This window comes from Euprymna scolopes, chromosome 36, assembly GCF_053919585.1.
Source record: "Euprymna scolopes isolate OS-2025 chromosome 36, ASM5391958v1, whole genome shotgun sequence".
NCBI lineage: Eukaryota > Metazoa > Mollusca > Cephalopoda > Sepiida > Sepiolidae > Euprymna > Euprymna scolopes.
Window position 1 is genome coordinate 54,708,923 of NC_136517.1, and position 20,152 is coordinate 54,729,074.

Consider the following 20,152-nt stretch of genomic DNA (forward strand, 5'->3'; position numbering starts at 1 on the left):
GACATTTACCCCTATTTTAGTGAGTCCAACCAAGAGATCTTTTCAGGATTCTAGCCGTCCCTTTCAGTGCAATCGTTTGTATTTCACTTGCACTTGGTTCACCGGGTATGCTTGCTATGTACTTTTTAAAGTTCTTTTTCATAAGCCCAGTTGCTCCTATGATGACTGGTATAATTGAAACGTCTTTTAATTTCCAGTTTCGTTTCATATCATACATAAGTCCTTGATACTTTATCTTTTCCCTACCGGAAGCTGTCTATACCTATAACTTAATTAGGAAGTGACGTTACGCTGTCATATACATCGGCCTTCTTTCTCGGTAGCCACGACTTGATGCTCTTTTGCTAAACACTCAGCATTATAAAAGGCAATTGGAGTCGTGTCCTCCTTTTTATACGTTGGCGTAACAGCTACTGAAAAGGGAACCTTCAAGTCGCTATCGCCTATATCGTCGATTACTTAGCTTTGTCTCCGTTAAAACATAACAGTCGATATTTTCAATATGAAAAACTAATATAGTGGATTACTTCCTTCTAAATAGCCTTTTTTTTTTTTTTTTCCCCCTCCTCAATGAAATTCGACTTTTTTTAGCAAATTACGAGTGAACACCTTGTTCCCCCTAGCTTGGCTTGATGGTGGTGGTTTTTATCACTCTGGCCTAGCATAAGTAAGTGAAAAAAAAAAAAAATTATATTTTTACAAACTTTGCAACATGAAAATCTCACCTCCCCTTTAAAAACACACACACACACACACACACACACACACAAAAGTTATCTCCCAGAGCAAGAACTTATTTTGATTAACTATCCTGAAAAGCTCTCTAACAATTTTTGAATCTATTATAGGAGGGAAATGTTGTGCATTTCTTTCTTAATATTTACTTAGATAAACACAAGGCCAAACGACGTTGCTTTTACCAAAACAACAACAAAGGGTTTATTTTAAAAAAAAGGCAAGATTGTATCTCAGACTGGAGAGAAAGAAAGTAAAAATGTCTGTTTTAAAATGTCGTCTGCCACCAGACTGCTGTCATCAAGTAGTAGTGGGAGGAGTGAGTGAGAGAGGTCTGTATAGGTTGCTTGCTGGCGTCCCTCTGTCGATCGCAGCTGAGATCCCAAAGGGCTAAAAATAGTTCTTAAGTGGACAGCTCAAATCAATGCGCCCTGCCAACTGATTAATCAGTACGGCTGAATCACTTTGGCACCGGGCATTGATCCGCTTATAGTAAATAGTTTGTTAACTTGCTACACTATTTATTTATGGAGTTTGCATGTGGTTAAACTCCTGGTTAAATCAACTTTGTTAGTCGATAACACAGTGGTGTCAATGACTAATATTTTTTTAGTTTATATTATTTAACTTATATTCAGACTAATTATTCTTATTATTTTAGTTATTTTCACGCCTGATGATGTAACTTCCATCTTTCAAACTTGGAATCTATACAAAATTTTGAACTGAACCAGAACCATCTACTTCTATGATTATATATAAAGGGTTCGGTTCATAATTTCAAAAAGATTCCAGAGTCTGAAAAACTGCACACCTGAAGAAGGTCAGCCGTTACATTGGCTGCCGAAATATTGTGATAATAATAATAACCAAGATGAGAAAACTATTTTAGATTGTACAATTTTTCACTCCCATCACAAAATTGTTTATACACTAATTTTTTTTTTTTTTTTTTTTTTTTTTTTGGTATGGTAGTCATTGAAAGGAGACGGTTGAGAAAACTTGATAAACCTCTCAAATGCTACAAACATCTTCAACCAGATAACGATGTGCCACCGTTTACTGTGTAAGTATTTTTTCCAATTTGTTTTTTTTGTCAATACATGGTGTCCCAAAATTAACTATTTATGAGGGTAGTTCCAAAAATAAAGCTGCCTTTTTTATTTTATTTTTTTAAAAATTTTTATTAATTTTTTTATTTTTTATTTTTTTTAACTCAAAAAGTTAAGGAGCTACAAAGTTAGGAGTGAAACTATTAAAACGAGCAATCTTTTGTGCTCTAGAATTCATTTTTCTATATCGTTACCACCATTCTCAATACATTTTTGTGCCTGGAATTTAATAACATATCAATGTTTCTGACACACATTCATGCCAGGGGAGTTTCCCATTGTCAATATCTGCAACGGAGAGATGAAACTTTCAGATCATGAATGCAGGAGTTCAGTCATCATAACAATGCAATTTGCAATCCCTTCTAATCCATTCAGGCAGAATAAAAAAAATTAATAGGAGGAGTATTAAAATAGATGGTTAGTTTTTGGACAGACACTGTATAAAAGTTGCTCTTTTCGTTTTTCAAATGTGTTTGGAATCATATTTAGAGAAATGGCGAACAAAACCAGGCAGGTTTTTTGCTTGATTCAAGGATCTTTTCTTTTCTTTTATTCAATTTTCACCCCAAACAAGGCACAGTGCCACTTTGAAGTAGAGGGCTACTATCGGGGACATAAGTTGCAGGGGTATTATGAAGGGAGATGAGTCGCAAGATGTCTGTTCACATTACATTTGAATATCTGCATGTCGATAAAGCAGAATCCCAGAAGAGTTCCAAAGTCTAGCAGTTCTAGGGAAGAAACTATTGGAGTAGAAGGCTTTCTTACACCTAGGGATCTCTACAGTGAAGAGGTGGGATTTAGTTGCTTGTCGGGGGTATTCACGTCGAGGGGGGGGTACAAGTGCTTGTAATTCGTCGGAGCATTCACCATTAAAGTATTTGGAGAACAGGCAGAGGAATGCAACATTTTGTCGATGGGAGAGAGGCTGAAGCCTAGATGACAGTTCAGGACCTATCAGGTTGGCAACTCTTTTTTGAACCCTTATGATAAACACTTCCTTTCTTTTCTGCGTAACACCCTATTTTTGAGTATTCCATCCAAGCAACAAATCTTTATCTTCACAAAGATGTTGCTTGTTGTTGTATAGCATTATTCATTCAATTCGAATGATTCAGATGATTATTATTGATATTGGTTTCCCTGGTATCTTTCTAGTTAGAATTCTTTGGTACTTGTTCAGTTTAATCAAGACATTAAAAAATAAAAGTATCAAAAAAGTTATATAGTACATATCTGTTGTGGCGTGAAGTTCTCAAAAAAAAAAAAAATTCACTTAATTTGATTGAGTTTTTTTTTTTTTTTTTTTCTTCTTCTTACAGCGGAAAAACACATTTTTATGACAGTGCGCTCAAGGTAGTCATGTTTGGATTTTTAGAACTATCCACGGGGAGATAACTCGGCCTAAAGTGCCGACACCTCTCTCCCCATGTTTAAGGATAGCTTTTCTTCATAAAAATATAAACATTTTTTTTTTTTTTTTTTTTTTTTTATTCAATTTTCACCCCAAACAAGGCACAGTGCCACTTTGAAGCAGGGGGCTACTATTAGGGAATTAATTAGCGGGGTCATTATGAAGGGAGAAGAGTAGAAAGATGTTTGTTAACATTACACTTGAACTTCTGCATATCATTGCAGTTGGGAAAGCAGAATCCCGGAAGGGAGTTCCAAAGACCCGCAGTTCTGGGGAAGAAACTATTGGAGTAAAAGGCTTTCTTGCACCTAGGGATCTCCACTGTAAAGGGATGAGACTTAGTAGCTTGTCGGGTTTGTCGGGGGTAGTTACGTCGGGGAGGTACAAGTGTTTGCAGTTCGTCAGAGCATTCACCATTAAAGTATTTGTAGAACAGGCAGAGGGATGCAACATCTCGTCGATGGGACAGAGGTTGAAGCCCAGATGACAGTTCAGGACCTATCAGGTTTGCGACTCTTTTTTGAACCCTGTCCAGGAGCGAGAGACAAGCAGCAGATGCACCAGCCCAGATGTGACAACAGTACTCCATACATGGGCGAATGGTTGCCTTATAGAGGTATAGGATACTGGCAGGCGTAAGTAGTTTTCTAGCACGGTAGAGGGAGCCAACCTTCCTTGCAGCAGCCTTGGCAATGCTCTCAATGTATCTATTCCAGTTCATATTCCCTGTAAACGTTAGGCCGAGGAGTTTAAAAGAAGTACTTTCAGGCAATGTGTTCTTGGCCATTGCTATTGGTGGCTACCTTTTGATCAGTATCATAACAAATTGCTTTTTTTAGCTGTAAAGAAAAAAAGTAAAGAAAAAAAAAAAAACTACTTGATCAAATAAGGTGAAATTTTTTTTTGGAGAATTTCATTCCATAACGGAGACGTACAATATAACTTATTTTGATGTTTTCGTTTTTTAATGTCTTGATTAAACTGTACAAGTACCAATTTTTTTTCTAGAAAGATATGTTGTACTTACGGGAAGGACAACATAAAGGTTACTACCATTCCTTAGTAAAAGTGTTTCCGTGTGTAATATGGTCATTACATTTTAACATGAACCCAACGTTTGTGTATGAAAGTTTTGCAAAGAAACAAAGGAAAGAAATTTGAAACAAACTTTTCTTTTTGATTGAAAGAAAAAAAAGGGGGGGAGGGCATCTATTACTGGTTATAAGTCGCCTCCAAGCCAGCAACAATATTTTAACTACTAGATAATCTTTTGGAGTTTATACTAATTTCGACATGACATGTAAGTACGTAATAATGTTTTAGCCTGAAATATGTTCATTTAAAACCTCACTAATCTATGTTATTAACTACTTAGCCACCCTCACCTCTCAGATGTTGCTTGTTCAATGGTTAGCAATCAGGATGGTGATGGGACTTTCCATGATTTAAAAAAACAAAAACAAGGAAAAAACACCATTTTAAAGACTAAATCTGTTCTCACTTGAGTAACGGAGGATACAAAGGGACCTAATTCTATTATGTAACATCACGAGGTTCGCACAGGTTTCAAAAGGTCTTGGATTTTTTTTTTTTTTTTTACAAAGAAGTCACCACTTATCAAGGCCCAGAGGCCACTCAAGGATAAGGGTTAATGAGTGTACAGCAGTCAATGGGACAATATCGTAGTAATTGTTAGTAGTGGAAATTTGGTAAACCTGATTGCTTAAGGGGACAGCTCATCAAGAACTTGTTTACATTGGACTTGACGACATCCATATTGTAGTCAGTTAGAAAGCTGGGAAACGGAAGAGTTCCACAGGCATGCAGTTCTAAGAAAGAAGCTTTGTTCATGTAATTTAGGTTTATGCACAGATAAAGAGTGGGTGAAATTGGTATTGGTTTCAGCTAGACAAGTGTTTTTCGTGAAAATTTAGTAAGATTGGAACTCGGACGAGTACTTGCTATGAAAATAACAATAAAGCAGAGACGGGCTGGCAACGTCTCTTCTGTGGGGAAGAGGTTGCAGGGAAGAGAAAAAGGCATTCCTCACTAGGCTACAAAGTCCTATATTCAGTAAAAATTTGTATTGGAATATTAAAAATAAAATCGAAAGAAATATTTTCTTCTGAAATTGCATATTATTTCCAGTATTGGATAGCATATTATATCATAACATATTATTTCCAGTATTGGATAACATATTATTTCCAGTATTGCTTATACAAGAGTTACACTCCTTTATCACCAAACTACCCGATGTTATCCATATACTTTATGGATGTAGTCTAAGTGTCAAATTGTGGTTGCCATGGGTACTCATTAGATGTTCAATTGTCATTTTCATCTCAAAATAAGAAAGTTAACATTCTTGCGCATAGAAACAGCAATAACAGTCATAATGATGTATACAATATCCATGTTCAAAATAGACTTGAAGAATCATTCAAACTGCATAGATAAGAATATATTCTGTCTTTGTACATAACTCGTTGCACTTTATTATGTCTTATAAGCTAATAAATTTGAAAATATTAAATTGCTGCGGTTCTGGCTTCCTCAAAGAGCTTTCTGATTGTTTGCCAACAGACATTTGGCTGAAGGACAATTCCTTGGAAACAATTTTTTGCCAAATGTTATTTGGTTGTTTCTTGTCAAAATATGATTTCAAGTTCAAGATAACTTAAAGAAAAGCCATAAAGAAAGGGTGGGAGTGGGGTAATTTGAACCCTAACGAGTGCAAGCAGGGAGAGGGTCTGTTTGGTGAACCATTTTTCAGGCAAGCTGCCTGCTTGCTGAATCATCCTTTAATGAAATGTCTGTCAAATTGTGCAGATACCTAAAAATAGTTTCTCTCTTTCTAAAAATTAAAAAAAATAATTATAGTAATAATTATATATAGTGGCCTGTCAAGGCCATAGGGGAAATAACCAAGCAAAAAAAAAACCCTAAGCAAAACTAAAGCTGGTTTGCCATGACACACACGCACACACACATATATATATATATATATATATATATATATATAGGCAAATTTGAGTCCTATTTTATTGGTTTGAAAATATAAGTTCTTTAACAATTGTCATAAAATTTTAACCACAGAATAGTATTATAATCTTCAAAAAGCCTGCAAATTTTCATTTTGTTTTGTCCGATAGAACCAAAGATATGAATATTTCAATATTCAATTTGGCTATGTGTGTGTGTGTGTGTACATATATATATATATATATATATATATATATATATATGAGACCCTTTTGGGCAATTTTATAAGCTAGAAATCAAAGCAACTATTGATCAGAATTTAACAAATCAAGGCTCGTTAGAAAGCTAATAATCTGAATTGTGACATTACCCTTGAAGTCGCACATTAAGGGGATCATCCATCATCTAGAACCTATGTTTATCACTTCTTTACAGTCATAAAATGTTTCAGTAAAGGTGTAGTATCTTTCCACCCTCAAAAAATTCTTTAAAATTACCACTATAATAGGTTTTCAAGGGTGCTGAAAATGAAAATAATGTTTAAAATTCCAGGAAACGAGTAGTTTCCAAGATATGAAGAAATTATAGTTTCAAAAAGTGGAGGATCACTTTTCGATATTAATTTAACATAAAATGAACACCCACTTCATGGCCACCGTTTTGGGGGCATCCTATTTTTTTTTTTTTTTTTTTTTTTTTTTTTTTTAAGGGGTGGTGTTTTTATGGCCTGGTAGACCAACGCAAAACCTACCTTAAAAACCTTGTTCCCTACAGGTTTTTGGGTGTGCTGAAAATTAATATTGCATTTAAATTTTCCGTAAATGAGTACTTTTCCGGGTATTAAGTAAAAAATATACGCATACAGCAATAGCCACCTCTTATAACATCAAGAATTACATTGCTTAATACTCGGAAAAATACTCATTTGTGGAAATCGTTTTCAGCACACCCAAAACCCATAAAAGACAAGTTTTTTAAGGTAGGTTTTCTGGTGGTTTACCAGGCCACAATTACCAAATAAACACTATCCTTAAAAAAATAATAGATGCTCCCCTCCCTCTCAAAAAGGTAACTATAAAGTGGGTGTCCATTTTATGTTAAATTAATATAGAAAAGTGGTCCCCCCTATTTTAAAACTATAATTTCTCCATATCTTGGAAACTACTCATTTCCTGAAATGTTAAATGTTATTTTTATTTTCAGCATCCTCGAAAACCTATAATAGTGCTAATTTTAAAGGATGTTTTTTAGGGTGGAAAGATGCTGCACCTTTACCAATATTTCCATCATAATCATTTATTTTCCTAATTTTGCATAGGAATTACAAAATATCTTATATTTCCCCAAAACCTCTGGCCTTGATGAAGGAGAGACTGAAACTTGCTGCTATGGTTTCAAATGATTTGAAATAACAGCAAGGGGAGACTTGATTCCAAATATTTCTCCTTTGTTATATCTTCCCTTTTTGGTTTTCATACATAAAGTAAATTTCACAGTGTATAAGAATTATTTAATACTGGAGATATTCATAATCGTACCCTATTTCCAAAAGAGGGGAGATATAACATACGAGAAATATTTTAAATCAAGTCTTCCCTTGCTGTTATTTCAGATCATTTGAAACCATAACAGCAAGTTTTAGTCTCCCCTCCATCCCAAAGATTTTGGGAAATATATATGTACTAGCTGGGAGTACCCGGCGTGCCCATGTGTGTTGAGTAAAAAAAAAAAGAAAAAGTCCCTCCAAAAATCCTGACGTCTTAATTGATGTCTCCATCGTGCAACCAGAAGTCACGAACATCAAAATTAAGTCAATTGAAAAGAGGAGATGACTTGTAAAAACCATAAAAAAAAAAAACTGCCAAGTTGAGGGTGATGGAATTAATGTTTTTAGTCAATTTTTGGATATTTGTCGTCCGAAACATTGAGCTTGAAAACGATACTGGTTTGGTCAGGTTCTGACGCGCATGTCAGAAGTTTTTGGCAGACATACACACATTTTGCCTTTTATATAATAGACTAGCGGTGGGGGGTGGGTACCCGGCATTGCCTGGGTGTTTGGAGGTGTGTGTATTAAAAAAAAAAAAAGTTTTGGTAGAATTCAACTCCCATAGCCTTGACGCGGAAGTGGAAACAAAAGCCAACCACTTAATCATCTCGGCCACGCGTGACAGAAATTGGTCAGCGTGTTAAGTTAAGGGTTATAAAGTGAGTCAAAGAGGTTTGATTGACAAGTAACCGCTTAATGAGGTCATCGCAGGAGCGTTACGATGACGTGGCAGCATTTTATTTACTGCGATGCAGCTTTTTGGGGTTTGTTTACTTTTGTTTCAATGCGGGGCAGTTTTCACTTCCCCAAGATGATGGTGGGGGGGCAGCTCCCCATTTAGAGGGGATTGTCCAAATTGAATAGCAATTGTCTGATATAAGGAGAAACTCCACATTGATCAAAAACTGATTGCTTTCTTGACGTTCCGACACGAAAGCTGAGAACATGCACAGTTTCAATTTAGTTTCACTTTATTCATATTAAAAAGTCGGACAAACAGGTGACACAGCGAAATAGCGTGATTTTTATAAAAGTCGATGTAAATAAATCTAGACGCAACGCGCATTCACAAATTCTCGATATTATGATTTTTGACGGTATATAAAAAGTCTTAAGACATAGATAAGCCCCTCGAGAATCGTGGCGGAAAAAGCCTTTGCGAGACCTACATAAAATGTGCACACACATTTTGCCTTTTATATATATAGACTAGCGTTGCCCAGGTGTTTGGAGGTGTGTGTGTGTAAAAGTTTTAGTAGGAAGGTAGGATTGAACTCCGAAGCCTTGACACAGAGGTGGAAACGGAAGGGAGAAAAAAAAGCTGACCATCTAAGGGTTAAAAAATCAAAAATGTTTGATTGACAGGTTGCCGCTTAATGAAGTCATTGCAAGAGCATTACGATGACGTGGCAGTTTTTTTATTTACTGCAGGGCAGTCTTTTGGCATTTGTTTCAATGTGGGGCATTTTTGGCTTCCCCAAGATGATGGGGGGGGGCAGCTTCCCATTTAAAGGAGATTGTCCTAATTGAATAGCAATTGTCTGATTGCTTTTGGACGTTCCCGGCGCAATCGCCTGGAACGATGTCTTAAGCTTCGTTTCACTTTTATTATACAAAAAAGCCCAATCCATACGCGGCGATCAGAAAATGTGGAATATTTAGCTTTTCAAACTCGGGCAAATTAAATAGATAGGCGACCCCCCCCCCTCCGATGTTAACTCGTAGATATTATGATTTATATGTGATATAAAATATTTTAAGAATGAGGGAGCTGACCGAGAAGCTCGGCGAAAAAAGTCTTTCGTGGACATACACGAAAATGCATGAAGACGCGGCGTTCGAAAATAGCTGGTAAAAGTCGCGTAAATTAAAGATAGTTACGACCCCTGTTCTTAAGTTGTAGTTATTTTGATTTAGATGCAATATAAAGTTTTAAGGAGCGAGCCGAGCAAGAAGGCCAACGAGAAAAACCTTTTGCGGACATACAGAAAAAGTGCACACACATACATACATGCATATACACACTCATTTTCGCTTTTATATTTATAGACTAGCAGAGGCAGAGGTGTCTGGCGTTGCCTGGGTGTTTGTAGATGTAAAAGAAAAAAAAAAAGTTCTGGTAGGCAAGTAGGCTCGAACCCGAAGCCTTGAGGTGAAAGCGGAAAAAAAGCGTGATCACTTAACCACGAAGCTACGAGGGCAGCCAATCAAGAACGGTTGAAATTGAATGATTAAAAAGTTAAGTGAATAGCACAGGTGCGTAAATTTAATGAGGTCAAACATCATGCGATAGGGGAAATGAAATCCCGCACTTAATTTTGGCTGCAAGGCAGTTTTTTTTTTTTTTTTCTCCCCCCCCCCCCCCAAGTTGTTGGGGGGAAACCAGCTCCTCATAAAAAAAAGGGAGTGCCCGAATGAATTACAATTGTTTGACATGACCGTTTTCACTGCATTGATCAAAACTGATTTGCTTTCTGGATGATCCCAGGTGGGGAAGCCGAGAAATTGACTTCGCTCCATTAGTTTCGCTTTATTTATACTAAAAAGCCAAACAAACACGCGACATAGCGGAATAGTGCAAATTTTATAAAAGTCAATCAAAATAAATCTAGACACGACGTCCGTTCGCAAATCGTAGATATTATGATCTAGGGGGTATATAAAGAGTTCTAAGAAATTGTAACCCCCCCCCCCCAAAAAAAAAAGCCTTTGCTGGACATACAAAAATGCATGCGTCGCTTTTGATTTTTATATATATATATAGATGTGTGTGGGTGGGGGGTAGTTTGTGGGAGAGAACCCCCAGCAAAGTGCTTGATTATAAAGAAAATATCAAAATAACAGCATAATATTTATTTATGCATGTGTTACAGAAGATCAGAAAAATATCATTGTTGGCTTGAATACAAGGGAAATCTCTTCAGCTTTTGTTTATATCTGTCTGGAAACAGATATAAACAATGGCTGAGAAAAGTCCCAAAGTATTGGATTTGAAATCGACAGTACCAATGTTTATGATTTTCTGTAACAGCCGCAGAAAACACTAAGGTAGCGGAAAATAAATAAGTGTTTTGAAGCTGTTAATATCCTTTTTTTTTTTTTTTTTTTTTTTTTAAAGTCATCAAATCTTAAATTTCAAAATAATAAAATAAAATGTGCATTCAAGTGGTGAGTCATCGTAGCTCAGTGGTAGAACTGCGGATGCTGGTGCCATTTCGATCCTGACCCATGCTGATGAGGACTGAAAGCTAGAAACATGCATGTCCATCAATATACCTTTTACACATGTAATAATATTTTATAACAATAATAAATATTTAAGAGACTCGACCCTTTTCTGCAGTTTAACATGAAAACTCATCTTCAAAAATTAATTTCTATTCCTATAGAGTCCTATATAGTCTGTATACATACGAATGCAAGCTCAAACCATCCAAAGCTAAAGTTGAGTGTTAATGTCCCCCACCCTCACTTTTCTTTCTTTGTTTTTTTTTATAATTTGGTGAGGTAACAGCATTCCAAATAATTTTCAATTCCCGCACTAAATGAAATGCTACCCCACAGTCAAAAGTTGACCTCATTAAGTCATTAAAACGTGCACCTACTAATTTAAGTAATTAAATAAATTCAAACGTGTTTCCGTTAGCATCTCGCGGTGGCGCAATGGTTAACGTCGCACTTTTTTTTCACACTTTAATTTACAACTTTGCCTCAAGGGTTCGGGTTCGATTCTCATACTTACTTACCAAAACATTTTTTATTATTATTTTAACCCCCCCCCCCGAGTTTTAATTTACCCAAAACCACACACACCTCCAAACACCCGGGCAACGCCGGGTACCCCTCACTAGTGTATGTATAAAAGGCAAAATGTGTGTATGTGTGTTTGTATGTCTTGCAAAAACTTTCCACACAGGCGACGGATTTTCACCAGATAGGTATCATTTTGAAGCTCGAACCTTCAGATGACAAATATCAAAAATTGGCTAAAAACATTAATTCCTTCACCCTCAATGGGACACTTTTCTACAAGGAGGGATAGCAAAAAATCGTTTCTTCATGACAATCTAGCCAAATATGCATGCGCAAAAGATGTGTACTTGAATTAGTTTAAATATTATAAAAACCAACACAAATTTGCTCACGCGATCGTGGCACAATGGTCAAAGTGACAGCATTGATATCTTTATATTGGAGGTTCGATCCGAGGTATCAGATAAATTTTTTTTTTTTTTTTTTTTCGATTTTTAAAGTTTTCCTATTGAAACAGTTATTTATGCCATTTTTTCTTTGTTTTTACTTTTTTTTTTTCCATCACGTTTGCTGTCTTTTTTTTTTTTTTTTTTTCCGAATTTTTATTTTATTTATTTTTTTTTTTCCCATCATGTTTGCTTTTGCTTTTTGTTTTTCCAAGTTTTTTAAGAACTTTAACACCTGGGCAATGCCAGGCAATTTCCGCTAGAAAGGAATCATCCGTTGCCTATAACACTGAACAAAAGCAATATGTAGTAACAGCAATGCATATCAATAGGATATGGACTATTTCAGAGAAACCCTCCACCAAAACAACTATCCAGAGAACATCATATCAGCTCCAAAAATCTAGACTACACACCTTCCCAATATTCTCATGGTCTAGTGGCAGTGTGTGCCTTGTTTGTGTTGAGAAAGAGTTTTAAAAAAACAAGGCCGATAGCCATTAGTTGCGTGCTCTCGTGTAATGAATGAATGCGTGAATGTAGGATTGACATGAAATTCTTAAAGATAAAACTAAAATGACCAAAAAATAGGCTGAAATGACTTCAATAAATAAAAAGTAAATAACTTAGAATGACTTTAATGAACTTAAGGATGAATTGAATGACCTTAAGAATGACTTGAATGCTTAAAAATAACTGGAATCCGTCAAAAACAACTCGAATAATCTGGAGAATGACTTGAATGGCTTTGAGACTGACTGGTTGTAAAGTGGGTGATCATTTTACATTAAATTAATACAGAAAAGTGATCCCCCACTTTATATCACAATAAGTACAGCATGTAGTAAGAACAGATACTACACTTTGGTCTTGGCTGTATTTATTTGCTCCCCCACCGAGCAAATTAGGCACAAGGCCGTTTTTTTTTTTTTTTTTTTTTTTTTTTTTTTTTTTTTTTTTTTTTTTTTTTTTATGTGGGGAGTGAAGGGGAAATGGGGACCAACTTCCCGGAGTGTAGGGGAGCTGGATAGTGACAATTGGTATGAAGGGTTGCCCCTACATTGACCAAGGTCTTATATGTGGAGTTGCTCCCACGTATGGTCTTTGCTTGCAGTATCTGCCGAAACAGATACTACACTTTGGCCAAAAGGCTAAAAAAAGCTAAGAAAAGCATGTATTTACAACAGACCTTTGATCTTAACCAAAAAAGCCAAGTACAAAAGTGTTACGGACAGACCGACTGACGGAGTGACTTATAGAGTCACTTGCACGCGACTAAAAAAAAAAAGTCTGGGTAAGCCATACGATGGGATTTGAAATAATATTTTGTTTAATCAAATTTATTATTAATTAGCATTTTTGTTCTTTCACTCTTTCTTACAGTCCCAGAGAAAGTTGCAAACGGGAGCCTTTGTTTAAAAGCAAACGTCTTGCTGAAAAAGGGCTAACTAAAATAGAACTTGAGGCCCTTGCAAAAAAAGTCAAAGCTGTTAAAAAACTAAAAAAGCAAAAGGCTACCTACCTCAAAAATCGTGTGATTGATTTCGATTTGTGGGATGGTAAGTTATTTTTATTTTTTTATATTGTAAATTATATCAACCTATTTCATTAATAGTAATTGTCTTAATTTTTCATTATTCATGAGAACTGCCAGGTTGAAAAAAATTTGCCATTTTGTTTTCTATTTCTTTAATTTTTCTTTATTCTTTTTCGTTTGATTTTTCTTTCTTTATTTTGTTTTTTTTTTTTTCTTTATTTCCATTTTTTCTTCCGCTATTTCCTTTTTCTTATCTTTTTTTTCTTAACATTTTTTTTTCCTTAACTTTCCCCCCTATCTTTTTCCCTCCATCCTCTTTTTTTTCTATACTGTCTCCTTTTCTACACTTTTTTCTTTTTCCTCATGAAATTTTTTTTTTTTTTTTTTTTTTTTTACTGTTCAAACTTTTTATGATTTTCAATCTCTACCAAAAGGAACCAATTTAATTAATAAAATTTTTTTTCTTCTTCCAGGGTTGAAAGATGAATATGAAGGTGAAGATCCTTTCTACTTAGAATACACAAATAAAAAAAGAGTTAAGGTAAATTTTTAATCCCTATGTGAATATTTTTTTCTCTTGATGTGAAAGTGGTACATAATCTTTTTTGGCTTAAAAAAAAAAATTGAATAAAACACTTGTACTCTTACAAATTGAGATGATATTTACTATTTGTGAGATGTGCCAGATTTAAACTTGTAAGACCTGGATCTAAGCTATATAGTTACATAGTCATCTAGCAATGAATGACCTTAAATATAAAATTGTGGTAGACGGAAAATATCTTGAACAAAAAATTATGCAAATTAAGAAATTTTATTTTTTTTTAAGTCATTTTTAAGCTTATTTGAGTTTTTCCAATGACTATCTCACCTCCCGATTTTAAGAATAACTTCTATAAATCTTGCAAATTTTTAAATTATGTTCCTTTTCCCTTCAAACTATTTTTAAGATGGCGTTGTGGAATCGTCTTTCATAATTTCGTCATAAAATTTGATTTTCTTATCTAAAAATAAAACTAGTTAATCAATTTACATGATTTTTAGTCTACAATATTTTTCTTCTTTTGTTTTATAATATAAGGGAATTCTGGACAAAGTGCTGTGATTTTCAATGTTCTATGAAAAGTTTACATATTCACAGGTGAAAAGTACTTATCTAATTTTAAACAATTTTTTTTTTTTTTTTTTCAATCAAGTTTAACAGTTGTATTCTTATCAAATCAGATTTTTTAAATTTGATGTTAGGTTTTTAAGAAATTTGTGGGGATCTTATATTTTTAATTAGCATACATCTCATCTCCAGTTTAAGCCAATTTAATTTATATTATTTATATGAATATTTAAGTAATTCACATAAGAATTTTTCAAAGACAATTTCTTAATGAAAAGAAATAAGATTGATAAGTTGATTTATAAGTTATAAGGTGCTCAGAGAAAAGTAAATTTATTAAAAGAAACAATTTTTTTATGTTTTCACATATTTTAGAGAATAATTTAGTTTTTTTTATGATTTCATTGAAAAATTGTGGAAATTAAATGAATTGCATCTAAAATGATCAAATTTATAGACTTAAAAATTTTCGTTTAACCTGGCACTAAAAACCAAAAACCCTGTGAGAATCAACCTCTAAACATTTTCTGTAAACTACACAAATCTGCTTTACCACACATTAGTTTTTAGTTCTGAATATGCAAAATTCAAAATGATCAAATTAAGTTCATTTGAAAAAATAAAAATCTAAATGAAAAGAAATTTGAATTATTTTAAACAAATTTTAAAATTATTTATTGCTGAAACAAATAATACCTAAATGTTCACTTATTGTACTCTTAAAAAAAAAATTATAAGCTACATAAACAAATCGGTTTTTTTATACATCATTTTCCAAACTAGGACTTACAAATTCTTGATTGCAAAACTACAGGGTGACTCAAAGAAACTTTATTGGATTTTATCATCATTTATTTTAAGTCTTTTAGACTTTAGCTTGTGTATGATTGTCTATGACATATCGTGGGAGAATGTTTTTGATATGCTGTGCACAAATTTGACTATTATATTCTGAAAGTAAAAAATAAAATTAAGTTTTATAAAATAAAATTGTAATTTTTTTCTTAGTCTGTCATGTAATGAAAGTAATTCAAAATGTTGGACTTTTTAAGAATAGGAGCAGAAAATTTGTTTGTTTTTTTTAATCTTTAAGCAATTAGCTTTCAGGTAAAAAATTTTCCTGAAAAATAGGGCAAAAATGAAAGAAACTTTTTGTATTCAACTATGTGTATAAAACTTAGACCTTTCTGAAAACACGTTTTATTTAGATTGAATAGTTTAGTAAAATTTAAAAATATATATGGCATTTAAAAATTTGAGAAAAAAAAATGATGTAAAGTATTTTTTTTTTTTTTATTATTATTTTAGGTTCCTGCAACTTATACGAAAAAACCTTCAGAAATTCCAGCAGTGGTGATACCTCATCCTGGGGCCTCTTATAATCCGGCATATGAAGACCATCAAGTAAGCATTTAGAATCTTAAATTTTTGATAAAATTGACCCAAACTTTTTCTTATGTTTTTGTTTTCTTAATGATGCATATCAAGCAAAAAAAGTTTTCACTAACTGCATCAAACCAACATTGCCCAAGATCCATATTCTGATTTATTTTATAAATATTTCAATGCTCTATAACCAGGTCTTTTTTTTTTTTTTTTTTTTTTTTTTTTTTTTGTTAGGATCAGTACTTAACTTTAAAAATGCAAATAAGGAACACTATCTTTTACAAAAAGAATCAGTTATTTCCCTTAGTTGATTTCCTTTTAGATGTTTAAGACTCTCCAAATTAGCAAATTACTGAAAAGTTTGTTTTTTCTTTCTTTCTTTCAAATAGATTCTAGTGATGTAAGTTTCTTTATTGCCGATAACCTGGTGCAACAATAAGAAATGAAAATTGGCTAGTCAGAATCAAAGTTTGATTTGTCAGTTTAAATGCTATTTAAGGCCAACTTTTAAATTCCAGTTGATATAATTTAATATATCAAATAATGTGTTATGGTGTGTTTAAGTTCAGTATTTCAGCCACTGCACTTTTCAGACTTTTTTAGTTGATTTTTATCATTATCAAATTTTATAAAAATTTAAAAAAAAAAAAATTTTTTCTTTTTAATGCTCCTCACTATTTTTCATAATTATGTTGATACACTGGTTCTCATTAGATCACCGAATTTAAGTGATCTTGAGCTTGGTCGATACCAGATGGGTAACAATTTGTGAATGCCAGGCACTGTATGTGAGAAGATGCTTATTACTCTGGTGCTACCAGATCAGATTGTCTGAAGATACTGGCTTCCTGATCAAAAAATGCATGAAACATTAATATTATTGCTTTTTTTTTTTTTTTTTGTTCCTTTCCCTTTGCAAAATTCATTATGTTCTACAAAGCCAAAAGTCAAAACAATTTTTCTCTACAAACCAAACGCTGTAAATAAACATTTGAAAATATAAAGAAATTGAAATAATTGTTTTAAAAAAAAACAAAAAAAAACTAATTTTTAATAATTCTTAATTAAAATAAGACCAAAAAACTTTTCAATGATTATTAAACCAAAAAAAAAGAGTACATGTACAGGGGAGAAAAGTGAAAGAACTGATTTGCTTTGTTACTGCTTCTGGTAGCAGACAAAACCAAAATGACTGGATTTGGCATTAAATAACCTGAAAAGTGTTGATATACAATAAAACATAAGAATGAAACCAAACACGATGAATAAATGTTTGAAGAACTTGAAATATAAAAACTTGGTGCTTTTACACTATTAGGACAAAATTTTCAAGTCAATAAGTTTTCAGATAATAAAAACAATGGTTTGTACTGATTTTTTTTTTTTTTTTTTTTTTTTTTTTTTTTTTTCTATCAATTCTAGTAAATTACAATTGTAGCTTCCAAATTATGCAGTCGAAATTACCTGAATATTACTGAATTATTTAAAAAAAAAAAAAAAAAAAAAAAAACTTTAATCATGTTAGTAGGTGAAAAATTGTGGCCATCTTGTTTCAATCGAAACGGAAAATTACCTCCCTTTTGAACTTTTGTGTCTTACGATCGTTTTCATCAAATTCTATTATTTTCTTTGATAATTTTCTACCTTATCCATTTTCATAATTTTTTGATATAATCATCTTAAAAATACAAGGAATACATAGATACCATTGTTTTCATGTGAAATTCTGTATTACGATTTCCAAAATTTCGTCCTAATAGTGTAAAAGCACCAAAAACTTTATCCAAAATGATCGGATTCTGCATTAAATGACCTGAAAAGGGTTGATATGCTGTAAAACAAGAAGACGACTAAATCACTTATTAGAGTTAAGTTTGGAACGGTTATATCTGTAGTGCTACGTTCTGTAATTCAATGTTTCTGAGGGTGCGGAGGAACATGTTTTGTAATTCCAGTGTTTCTGAGGGTGCAGAGGAACATGTTTTGTAATTCCAGTGTTTCTGAGGGTGCGGAGGAACATGTTTTGTAATTCCAGTGTTTCTGAGGGTGCGGAGGAACATGTTTTGTAATTCCAGTGTTTCTGAGGGTGCGGAGGAACATGTTTTGTAATTCCAGTGTTTCTGAGGGTGCGGAGGAACATGTTTTGTAATTCCAGTGTTTCTGAGGGTGCTGAGGAACATGTTTTGTAATTCCAGTGTTTCTGAGGGTGCTGAGGAACATGTTTTGTAATTCCAGTGTTTCTGAGGGTGCAGAGGAACAACAACATGGTTATTGTTCGGCGGATTTGTGGTGTCCATCTTTACAACATTTCTGACTCCTTGCTGTTGAGTCGGAAGATACCCAGGCTGGAGTCAGCTCAGCATTGTAACCACCTGTGGTATATCACCACAAATAGATGCACATATCTCAATTGAAGGGAACCAAGGAAGTAGCATGCCGGAAAATAAAAAATTTCACCCCTTCACTGTTGGGGTCCCTAGATGTCAGGAAGCCTTCTATTCTAATTCTTCCCACGGACTGCTAGACTTTGGAATTTCCTCCTTGTTTCTCGTTTCCCTAATTGTACTAACATGCAGAAGTTTGAATGTATCTTGCTGCTCAACTCCTTACAGTCCCCCTGTTAGACATGATCCCAATTAGTAGCCTCTCGCACACCTTGTTTGGGGTGAAAAAAGTAATAAAATGCTTGGAATGACGACCAAACCCTTTGATTAGCTGCAACCTTTAATCTACCTTTGCAGCCTTACATACAGGCTAATCTGCTATTGAGTGATTTTTTTTTAGTGTCTGCTCAATGGACTATTAGCTGCCACTCAGTATGGCTCGGCTATGTTGTTTGAATCATCCATGTATCAGCTTATTTTTTTAGCCATTACCATACCGAAGAAACACTCCCTCTACTCTTAGCAGGTTGAACTGACTTCCTCCAAGGGAGGAAGTTTCATGGGAATATCATCAATGGTAACCATAAATGATGGCACTTCAATGTAAATGAGAGAATTTCATGAAGGAAATCATTTTGTACTGAAATGCTCAACATGCAGCTCTTAAGACATGTTAAATCAAAAAGAAATTGATTAATTTGAACGCAATTTAAACTAAATCCTCCAAGAATTGAACTCCGAATCTTTTAAGTAACTTATTCATATTAGAAGGGAGATAATGTTTTACGAAACGCTAACTTGAGGGTCTTATGGTTCAGAGTTCATGCACGCCGAATAGTAAATTAATTTTATGGCGCTTCTATATTATAATAACAAAAAAAAATATTGAATTTCAAGTGAAACGAATGATACCTACGTAATTATTAGGTCTCAAATAGTAGCATATCCAAAAATTATGGGAAACCATAAGGTAGAAAAATAATTATTAATGGAAAAAGAAATTTGTGAAAGGAAACAAAATCATGATATTATGCTTACTAAAAAAAAGGGAATAAGTTGACAAGGGAGATAATTAAGTTATTTTGATTACATCACGTAATGAACGTAATTCAAAATGTCGGGCAAATTTTATTCCTCATCTAAACTTTATTGAGAACTGTTTTTTGTTAATTATTTTCCTATCTTATCGTTTTCCGTAACTTTTGGACATGACAATTACGTAGATACCATTTGCTTTATTTGAAATTCAATTTTTTTTTTCATTGTTATATTATAGAAGAACCCTTTTTTTTTTTTTTCTTTTTTTTTATTCAAATTTTCCTTGCTTATTTTCCATAATTTTTGTGCACATTAATATTTTTCAATTGATAAGTAAGTATAGTAGAACATTGGGATATGTCGTTAAAATTAGTAACAAAATACAGTATAGTATATAAGACACATAACATTATAAATAATACCGTAAGGCGGGGTAAATACTGTAACCAGGGCCAGAAAAACATTGTATTCCACATCATAACCTGAAAAAAACAAACCCTAGGACCACCATATCCCACTTTCCTACTGTATATCCATAAGTTTTCCTGTTATTTTATTTTGAATTGGCATATTTTGCATGTATTTCTTAATTAATAAGCACTTAAATGAGATATCTCCCTTTCTCAATTTTAAATTGAAGAATACAATAGGAGTAAGTTTAAAAATATGTAAAAAAAAAAAAAAAAAAAAAAAAAAAAA

At 33.4% G+C, this 20,152-nt stretch overlaps 1 protein-coding gene across 1 annotated transcript in view; it reads left to right on the plus strand.

Annotated features, from left to right (window-relative positions):
- Window positions 1-20,152, plus strand: part of LOC145260500 (ribosome biogenesis protein NOP53-like) — a 48,477-nt gene that overhangs the window by 17,207 nt on the left and 11,118 nt on the right. Inside the window, exons 3-6 of the mRNA XM_080118614.1 lie at window positions 1,711-1,801; window positions 13,381-13,556; window positions 14,008-14,075; window positions 15,954-16,049. Coding sequence (XP_079974740.1) covers window positions 1,711-1,801; window positions 13,381-13,556; window positions 14,008-14,075; window positions 15,954-16,049 — 431 coding nt within the window. The remainder of the gene's footprint in view (window positions 1-1,710; window positions 1,802-13,380; window positions 13,557-14,007; window positions 14,076-15,953; window positions 16,050-20,152) is intronic.